The sequence below is a fragment of the Lutra lutra genome, chromosome 8, assembly GCF_902655055.1.
Source record: "Lutra lutra chromosome 8, mLutLut1.2, whole genome shotgun sequence".
Lineage (NCBI taxonomy): Eukaryota > Metazoa > Chordata > Mammalia > Carnivora > Mustelidae > Lutra > Lutra lutra.
The window spans coordinates 114,230,518-114,241,124 of NC_062285.1; the positions used below are offsets into that span (position 1 = coordinate 114,230,518).

At 37.4% G+C, this 10,607-nt stretch overlaps 1 protein-coding gene across 6 annotated transcripts in view; it reads right to left on the reverse strand.

Annotated features, from left to right (window-relative positions):
* Positions 1 to 6,997: 6,997 nt before the first annotated feature.
* Positions 6,998 to 10,607, reverse strand: part of ATP2B1 (ATPase plasma membrane Ca2+ transporting 1) — a 125,224-nt gene continuing 121,614 nt past the window's right edge. For 3 of the 6 annotated variants that reach the window (XM_047740771.1, XM_047740773.1, XM_047740772.1), the window contains one exon: positions 6,998 to 10,282. In XM_047740771.1, coding sequence (XP_047596727.1) covers positions 9,971 to 10,282 — 312 coding nt within the window. In that variant the 3' untranslated portion in view covers positions 6,998 to 9,970. The remainder of the gene's footprint in view (positions 10,283 to 10,607) is intronic. The other 3 variants (XR_007129348.1, XR_007129347.1, XM_047740774.1) reach the window with 2 other exon arrangements.

The window sequence follows — 10,607 nt, forward strand, 5'->3', positions numbered from 1 at the left end:
ATTAACTAAACGATGGTTGGAGGCAATATTTTTTGACTAATTTAACTTAGAAATTGTTCTTAGAAATAGAAAAAATCAATTATTTTTTTCCAGATATAAGGTGATTTTAGTTAAAATCTTAAAAAGGCACACTCCTAGATATTATACTATAATTTAATATTCATCATAAATGATAATTGCCTGTCATGTGATACATGCTGTTTATTTTCAAATATGTAAACAGAAAGTGTAAAGTGCTAGAAATACATTTTAAAATGACATATTGCTTGATTTTGAGACTATCTGCAAGTATAGACTAGGAATTTCAAAACAGGTAAGCTATAAGGCCTAATATTTTGAAATCCTTTCATTTTGCTTTCACAAAACCAATTAGCTTATTATAGAATCAGTTAGAATTTGTTTTTCAAATAATGAGATAAAGAGGTTTCTTAGCTTATTAATAAGCACATTTCCAAAAAATATACATTTTGAGTTAGTTTTTAATCGAAATAAGTTTAAAAAACTAAATTGAATATAATCTATACACTCTTTTTAATGTTGATTTTCAAAATATTAGAAACAACCTGATTTTTGAAGTCCAAGTAAACAGACTCTGGTACTGACCATCATCTTAGTAGGCCAATTTACAAAACTATTATGTTTTTCATTAACTACTTGCATTTTAGCATCATAGTTCTCAATGCTTCCCTCTGCTTAATCAGTAGTTCCCAAACTTGGGCTGCATATTAGAATCATCTGGGAAGTTTAAAAAAAAAAAAAAAAATCCCTATGGCTGGCCACATTCTTGCCCACACCGCCTCAGGGCAGAGTCTGGAGTTTGTGTGTTTTTAATAAAGCTCCTCAGGTGACCCCAGTGTGTGGCCATTTGGGAAATGAGCATTTATCCTATGGTCCAATCTGGGGATATTGATATGACCAGGAACAAAAAAAGCAATTAAAAGGTAATAGGGGCACCTGGGTAGCTCAGTGGGTTAAAGCCTCTGCCTTTGGCTCAGGTCATGATCCCAGGGTCCTGGGATTGAGCACCACATAGGGCTCTCTGCTCCGTGGGGAGCCTGCTCCCCGCCCCCGCCCCCCCCCCCCCCGCCTCTCTGCCTACATGTACGTGATCTCTGTCAAATAAATAAATAAATAAATAAATAAATAAATAAATAAATAAATAAAACCTAGGTAATAGTCCTCACCTTCGGAGCATCTAGTGCGTTCAGCTGAGTAAGTAGTAGTTTAAAGAACCCGAGTGCCTGTCACTAGCTCACTCATCTGGTTTCCGCTTCCCAGATGGCAAGAGATAAGCAAGAACCTTCTCTTTAAAAGGGAAAATGTTTCTACTGACTAAAAACACAGGGTCAGAAAGGAAACAGAAGCAAACACTTACTGCTAATGAGATGACTCTCCAGGGTAATCTTCATAAAGCCTTGGGTATTTACAAATCAGCTGGGGCTTAAGGGTCCTTTCGACTTGGAAAATGTCCACTTAAATCAGTTTTGGGGGGGAAGCAGGAACGGATTTTCCTGGGATTGTTTCTGTTGTTATTGAGTGAATAGTACCATTTTGCATTGCCCTTTATAATTGGTAAAGTGCTTTTACGTTTCCAAGCTCACCTGAACACCCAAAGCTGGGCAGGAATTGTAATACAATCCTGTTGGGAAAATGAAGTTTTGAAGTATTAAAAACTGGTACAGGGCATAGTTGGGACCAGAACCCAGGTCTGCTGACTCATAGGCAAATGCTGTTGGATATAATACTGCCCCTACCTAAAGAGAGACCCACTGTTTGAGCCTCAGCCCTTGGTCCCGGCCAGGCAATTTTCCTTTGAAAATAAGCCACGTCACCATTTCCCCCTTGCATGTCAGTTGTGTTGAGGAAGGCTGCATGGCACGTGCACTGGGAAGAGGGAGAAAGACAAGAGGGGCCAGGAAGAAGGCGGGCTTCAAGGAGGCATTTCCAGGTGAGGGAAGAACACAGACAACATGGCCATAGCAGAGGGAAGGGCAGGGGACAACTACATGAGGCCGAAGAGTTGTTAAGAAGCAAATAAAAAGCCATTTAAAAGTTTATTTACTCATCTATTTTTTGAGGAGGGGAGGGATGATGTGGGCAAGTGGTGATTTGGGGAAGGCTTGGATTATGTGTTGGCGATTGGGGAGGCGGAAGGTAGGGATGTAGAGAGAACCACTGAGAAACTGAAGTGTATGCTGTGCATCTGAGGTAAAGAGCAATAGACTAGGACAGCAAGAGTGAAAAAGAAAAGACAAAACAAAGACAAAAACAAAAAAAACCTATAAAAAAAAGCACTTGAAAGAAGGAAAAACTATGTATAGCAAAGTAGGAGAGGTAGTAGGCATTTCAATGGGACATCTAGATCTTATGGTATGTGTGTGTAAAGAACTTTTTTTTTAAGTAGACTCCACGCCTAATGTGGGGCTTGAACTCATGACCCTGAGATCGAGTCACCCTACCGACTGTACCAGTCAGGCACTCCAGGTGAAGAACACTTGATTAGTGATCCCTAATTGGTTGAATGACTGATTAAATGTACATTGTTGTGTGTTAATAGGTATAAAGTTAATAGTATAAAGTGCAAAGTGAGGCCAAGGGTGGTTGGCAGAGTGTCCTATTTATGTTTTTTGGTTTTGTTGTGAAATAGCGGTTTCCATAAGGGGCAGAAGGAAAGGAAATCACTGCCGGAAAGGGTTGAGAATAAGCTAGATGATAAAAATTATTAGTCAAGTAGGGGCTAAGGCAATAGTTAGTGCAGAGAGATGTAATCTCTTGTTCTTTGGGACCCAAAACCAGCAAGAAAAGCACTAGGACAGGCAGGTGGCCCCTATAAAATATGTGAAAAAAACCCCACGGGACTGACTGTGAGAGGTAGAATGGAAAAGCTGTGTTTGACTGTCAGACAAACCAGCTCGTGAATCCTGGTTCTGAGAAAAATGCTAAGGGTTAGAATAAATGCAATGAAGAATGACCCTGAAGAGAACGAGAGACAAATTAAAGGTCTGAACATCAGTGAGGAAAGCCGGGAAATGCGTGTGGATTTCGGCCACCAGCGGGTCTGTGAGCCCTCTGACAGCTACAGACAGATAGGAAGTTAATGGTGATTCAGATCTGGGTACCAAGGTAGTGAAATGCCAGGAGGCAAACCACGATGACAGAACAGGAAAGAGGGGGCCAGCTTGAGTGCCTTGAATAGGATGGAATGAGTGAAGGGAATTAGCTCAAAGACTGGAAGGTGATGAAGGAAATCACGAGACCAGCAATCATACCAATTAGTATGAAGAAGTTAGGCGGTATAAAGACCTTTTAAAAGTAAGGAAATTTTAGAGTGCCAACTATAATCCTAGAGACCCACAGCTGACAAATGGCCATCTTCTGTTTGGGACCATGTTGCTGAGTAACAGAACAAACACAGAGGCTATTGTGATCCCTGTGGGAAACTGCATATAGCCTGAAGCAAATGAGAGTAGGTAGGTTTTTCAGGGTTGACTATAAAAATGTCAGTCTTGTGTCTTCTCAAAGAGCAGGACTAGCATGAAGTTAAAACAGATCAAGGGGTCCAACGGCTCTTTAAAAAAGGGTTACTGAGAAAGCAGAAGAAACTAAATTGTAACGAAATGAGTCAGAAAAGGTTAGCTTCCTAACTGGTTTCCTAACTTCCAATTTCTCTGTCTCTCTAGAGCAGCCCATGATCCTTTCAGAGGTCAGATTATGTTGCTGCTCTGTTCAAAGTCCTCCACTGGCTTCCCGTTTCACTCAGCATAAAAGCCAGAGTTAAGCGAAGTCTCCCATTAGGTCTCTAAGCTTGTCTCCTGCTGATTCACTACTCTCCCAACTACAATAGCCTCCGTATGTCCCTCAAACTTGCTAAGCATTATTTACAGGAACCTCTCTCTGGACTCTTCCAGACAACCAAGCAGCTGGCTCCTTCACTTCTATCATGCCTCTGCTGAAAAGTCACCTTACCTGAGAACCTCCCTGACCACACTAAATAACATAGCATTGTCCCCTCCACCAGGTGACCGAGGTCTCCATCTTACTAGAACATACACTCCCCGAGAAGGAGGACAGTGCTTGGTTCTCCTGAGTCCAGAACAGTATGAATGCCCCAGGCCAGGTATCAAGCATTTGTTGAACGAACCAATGGAGGACAAGAGATGGCAAGTAAAAGGCATGAAAGCAGTTGGCAGTTCAGTAATTTTGAGTACAGGACAAAGGGGGACCCTAAGGTAGCGTTTGTAGGAGTCTTCAGACTCCAGAAACTTGGTGTGGCTACACCTGTTACTGTTCCCCCTTATCCCATCACACTTCCGAGGTTGTGAACTATTACTACCCGGTCTAAGTCTGCTGCAGCTAGAAAGTGAAAGATTAAAAATTTTAGTTGGTACACACTTACCCTTCTCAGAGGTCTGAAGTGATAGGAAGGAGCAGGCTTACTGGTTCAGAGAGTTCAAATACTAGATAATTAAGAAGCATCTTTACTTGAATTGCTAACCTCAGATATCACAGTTCTCCCTAAGGTCTCATTCTAACTTTTTTACACTCATTCTCAAGCTATTCGTGAAGGTATGACTTAGACTAAATATTTATGATCTCAAAAGTAGTCTTAAAGAGAAAGATTGCTTTAATATACTTTATCTTCATTCACTAAGGTACATTTTACCTTAAAGATTATACAGGTCAGCAAGGATCTCATTTTTAAGACTATAAGGGAAGCAGTTGACTATTCATAAACCATAAACATCATTGATGTAAAACTGTACTAAAACGGTAGTGAAATACTGGCTGTAATTTTTACTGCACATTTAAAAAGGACAAACTAGTTTTTCAAAAAACCCAAAACTAGGTAGGTCCTATTCTTTCACAAATTTCAAGAAAAATGCAGATTATATCCTGTGATAAATTGATTTTCATTCCAAATTATTTAGGAAATAAAGTAACGGCCTGTTAAATTAATAGGTTATCTACGGAACTTAGAATAAATATATATCTATTTTAAGACTAATGAACCACAGAATTCTCTAATCAAGTATGCTAGTAAAAACACCCTTCTAGTGAGTTTAACCGAGACACTTCAGGTGTAGGAGGTCTCAGGAAAGCTGGGGTTACACAGTTTAGTCGGGGACCCTCTGCCTCAGTCTCTAGTTGAGCTGTCCTCCAGGAAACTCACGAAGATTCTTCAGATTCTCTCTGAAGCATTTGCTATCAGAAAAGCACAACGAAGGAGGCTTAAAAGCAAGCAGAGATTTTCAGGTACGGGGCCCTGACTAAGGATGGCAAGGGGCTCAGACTGCAGAAAAGACCGGTAGCTACCAGCCTGGGCTCTTGAGGTCTGCGGTCAGTGTGAATCCCCAGCTTGTCATGGGACCCAGACAGAGCAAGCTATTTAAACTCCTTAAGCCTGGTTTCCTGTACAGAAAATGGCAGCAGCAGCATACGGGGCTATTCACATAATCTCCACAAAGCGCTCAGCATGTATCAAGTAATTTGTAAATAGTAATTTATTGTGACAATATTCCTCTTAGTGCCTAAGAAAAGTATCAGTGCTTACACTTCATGTTGGATAGTATGTGGTCCTTGCAACTTTGCCTTAAATTAAGAGAATCTCAGGGTCTTCCTACAGGGAACCCACACTGGGACTTGGGTTACAGATTCTGGAACCAGTCTTCCTAGGATATAGTGGTTAAGAAAGCTGTGTCAAAGACTGTATAAGAATATATGCACATTTCTTACTTTAATTTCCAGTTTGGAACTATTAATATACAGCTCAATAATGATATACTTTGAATTCAGAGAATACAGATTAGATATGCCTACATCTAGTGTAACATCTGTAGGCTGAAGTGTTTTTCTAACAAAAAGGGAAAATGTTAAAGTAGTTAAGACAAAAAACACGAAAGTAAACACCCAATTGAGAGTCTAAGGTACAAAATTATCAGTCTGGTGAAAAGGAAATTACATTATAAGGATAAAGACAATTTCCTTTTTGACACGTACTGTGTCAAATACAGGAGAAATACAGGAATACAGTCAAAACTTCCCTTCCTGCATGAAACACTCTTTATGGTATTATTAAAATGATTATTCTTTATAAGAAAGATTATTTTTCAAGAATGTTTCAAAGATTACTTTTAGTTAGGTGGCATTAATTATGCTAATAAAAGAATCTTTTTTATTTTTGGTATATGGAGGCAACACCGTGTTTTGAAAACATAAAGGCTGATACAGGGTTTGGGAAACAGTCTGGATGGTGGTAGAGGTTGGAAGAAAGCAGCAGCTGTGATAGGACAGTTCTCTAAACACATGGGGAAGGAAAAATGGCAACGAGCAAAGTCTTACAGAAACTCTTATGCAGTTAATTTTACAAAGGGAGCTTCATTCAAAATTTAATCCTAATATATAATACATATATAAACTCCACTTGATAAAATGGAAAACATCTCTCGTGTCATATATGTGGTACTTACACAGACTTGATAATTTACTAATAATTTTTGCTAAGTGGAAAAATATGGTATTCATAGTCACTTAAATTCAGTCAGTATTTCAACAAAGTTGCTAATTTATGTTAATAATTTATTATAAAAACCAACTAAGGGTAATTTGATTAATTTTGTTACCACAGAGTTCATATAATTGCTATTGACAGGTCTGGATCATTTAATGAAGGAAAAAAAAAAAGAAGCTCTAACAGTTATTGTGAAAAATGAATCTTTTCTAAGACCAAAACATTACATGCTCATAAGACTGTAGAAATGATCTAGGGTTGCTGTACAGATCAAAGACTATGGGTAAGAAAGTAAGGACAATATACCCACTTTAGGTCTACGGGCAAGATCATGCATATTAGGATTCACTATAATACAGCCGTAACATTTCAAGTACATTATAGAATTGTCATCCACCTGATTTTTAAAATTTCAAGTAGAAAAAAGTAATTCCAAAATATGATGTTCTGATCAGTTTCAATATTCAAAAAGTTCAGTCCCCATTCAGAAACAGATAAACAGTATATTTATTAAATGAGTTAAGACAAATAAACTTTACAAATAGACAAATAATAAAAGGCTCAGTGGCTAAAATAGATGGTAAGCATCATCGAAAGAAATCAACACCATCACGGTATCTCAGTTGGCTTACACGTGTAAAAAGAAATTTTCAAAGAGCAATTTCACAGAAATGAAGCCAGTTTTTTTTTCTTATAAACAAATCACCATTTCTTGGTTCAAAACTGACATCTGTTATGAAAATTACCATATCACATATTTGTAAGATGACAAGGAGTAACTCATCTTCAAAGTGCAAGTAAGTCTATTTACAACCACAAAAAAGGCAATGATGAGGAGAAAAGGATTTTTAAAAAATATACAAAGATTAAAAACATTTGGGATGCAAAATTAAACAATTTTTTGGTTAGAGGATAAAAGAGAAAAAGTGATTGAATTACAGATGCTGATTTCAGCTATACATACTATATAATGGGATCCAAGATCTTTAACAGCTTGCTTGCATTTTTTTCTACTTACATAATGCTCTGGAAATTTCTGGTAGAAATTACAGTGTCTCAAAGGGAGAAATACACACTAAGCATGTCTTGCTACTACTTCATGGATGTCGTAAGACCCGTTTATGGATTAGAGTTGGTGTAAAAAGCCATTGCCTTGAGTTGAAAAATGAATACTGAAAAGCTTGATACAAATCCTCCAAAGCACATGCACGTCTAAATCTTTTGGAAATTACATTCATATTTAAGCATCACCAAAATAAAAAAGAAAACTGAAAACATTTCCCTTTTCTCTATTCCCTATGCCTTGTAGGCTTCTCCAGTTGCTAGGGTCAATTTCTAGAGTTGAAAGGGTTCTTCAAGATAGTCTAGTCCACCACCCTCATTTCGGGTAAATGATTTTCCCAAGGTCATGCAGCACGTTAATGGCAAAACCGAGACCAGAAGCCAGGCGGTGACTCCTAGTCCCATATGCGTTCCCGCATATCATGCTACCTCTTTTTACAGTATGGTTTGCTATAGATACCTGATGAATAAATGTACAAACTGCTGGCAGAGCCAATGTGTTTCTAAGACTTGCAGAGGATTACTGCAAAGGACTGATGGAGAGAAACAGATTTTCCCCCGCCCACCAAAAATAACAAGCACCATCAACTAAACATTTCTTTGCTCAGTCAGCATGCTCAGATGTCAGAGTCCTCATAAACTTTATGTCAGCCTGAGGACCGTATTCCTGGTGAAATCTGGGCCCTAACACAATGCCAGTTCCTAAAAGGTAAAGACAGAGGCAAAAAAGGGGAGAAGTTCGACGAAAGAAAGAAACAAAGACTTAACCCAATTGGCTTAGAGATGGGCATTCCGAAAGCACATGGTGAATTACTATATCTAAATATACATATTTTAGGACCGTTTCCACCTTTCCATATAATCTCATTTTACCTAATTTGTTATTTGGCCACTTACAAATTAAAATAGATGTATCAAAGATGATGGTGATCATTATTATTATTATTATTATTTTTAGACCATGAGACTATTTTAGATAAACCAAATTCTATGAAGAGTATGTCACACAGTGAAATTGCAATGATTTTCTTAATGTGATTCTATTAGATTTACCACCAGGGGAATTAAAGTGGTATTTCATGGGGCTGTTACCATCTTGAAATTGATTCCAATTGTGGATAAAGAGAACAGACTGATGTACCATATATGCAGAATTAAGTAAAGAAGCTGAAATTTTTTTCTTTTTAAAAAATTGCCATGTATTTATTTAATAAAAGGGCATATTTATGTTTACAAACAAGTTTCAAAAACAAAAGGAAAACATGTATGCTTCTACCTGTTAACCTTTTTCAAAATGCCAACAGCCCTCATGATGTATGAAGGTTTCTAAGGATTTATTAGAAAAATCAATACAGTTCACTCACAGTTCACCAAGACATCACTGAGCTAACATGTTTAGACAAAAACAAAAAGGACTAAGGTTCTCTTGTAGTTTGATAGTTTGATTTAATTTGATTTGCCTGAAATAACAAAAGCATTTCAAGCATCTTTCATTATGTAGTTGATGTCCCACATTAAACAGTCTACTAAATTCTGAACAAAGGTTATTAGCAAGTTTTCAAAAATTTTAAAAATTAAACAGTTGTTTCAAAACCATTAAGTAGTAAATGTATTTAAGAAACTAATTAGGACAGATGCCATAACTTCATTAAACACCACTGCTCATGTTTTTTTTTGTTTTGGTTTTTTTTTTTTTTTTTTTTTTTGGTTTTTTTTTAAACAAAGCGTTAGTGTTATCTATTTGGCTATGAGTCTTAGCAATTTATCTACAATATTTAACAAGGTAAATTGTAGGCAAAAATTTAGTACAGTTTCAATAGAAACACCCCTTTTTTTGTTTTCCTGAAAATACAGCAGTATTTGAAGGACTAATTTTTCTCTGCATCAGTTATAAGGAAGCTTCCCATCTATGAACAGGAACAAAAAAAGTATCTACAAACCTTGTAAACAGATCTGTATCATTTATAAACATAAATAATCGAAATTATTAACAGCCAACAGCAGAAATTAAAGTATCAATTCAATGATCCCGGGCTCTTTGCTTGCTCGCCCAGCTGTGCTCCTCCCCCTCTCCCATCAAGGACTGAAATAAACTAAAGGTCTGCTAATACACTGGTCAGGACCATTCTTGGGTACTACTGATGATCCACAGGTCAGCAGCATACGCTGAGTTACTGTTTATCTGTCAGTTCGTTTCTCCCACCCCCCAAAAAGCACCCTCAGTCTGGCAGAAAGCTTTGCTTTTTTTTTTTTAAAAAAATAAATCTACATTCGTACAAGTGTGTCTTCTGTTGAAGTCCAAAGACAAGAATACGATCTTGTCCATCACAATATGTGAAAAGACCCAGTTTCAATTTGTTTCTTTACAATGCAGCTAGTGTGTTAACATTCAGCTTACAATCAGAGCGATGTTTCCAAACTATGTAGTGGGCTTCCTGGGGATGAAGAGGTAGCAGACTTGTTCATTTCTATTGTAAGGTGAATCCCGCTGTCAACAGCATTGTTATTTTTGTTGGGAGAGGGTGGAGGACTGGAGTTACGTTTTGTAGGAGCGTCATCTTCAGCATCAGTGTCATCGATAAGGGGGATATGAGGCTCTGAATCTTCTATCCTAAACTCAGGATGTGTCATAAAGTTGTGAATCGAACTTCTTGATTCCGGTTTTTCTAACCCTTCATATAAAGAACTACGAAATGCATTCACCACTCGAATCTGTAAACATCAGAAAACACAGAAAGATGTCAGTATACTATTCGCTTAATTTAAAAGTGGTTCATTTATGAGTCTGAATCCACAAACAGCTAGGTATGAGTGAATCATATTTGCATGTAATGCAGTGGAACTTGCAATACACTGTAAAAAAAATGAATATTTTAGTAGGACACTACAGAACAACAAAACCACATACTCTAAGAATTAAGAGTTATAGAATTCAAAGTAATACTGAGAAAATCTCATTGTCACTGGCTAAAAATTTAATAGCCATTTTATAGGACTATTTTCCCTATGAAAACAAAAACAAACGAAACAGAAACTT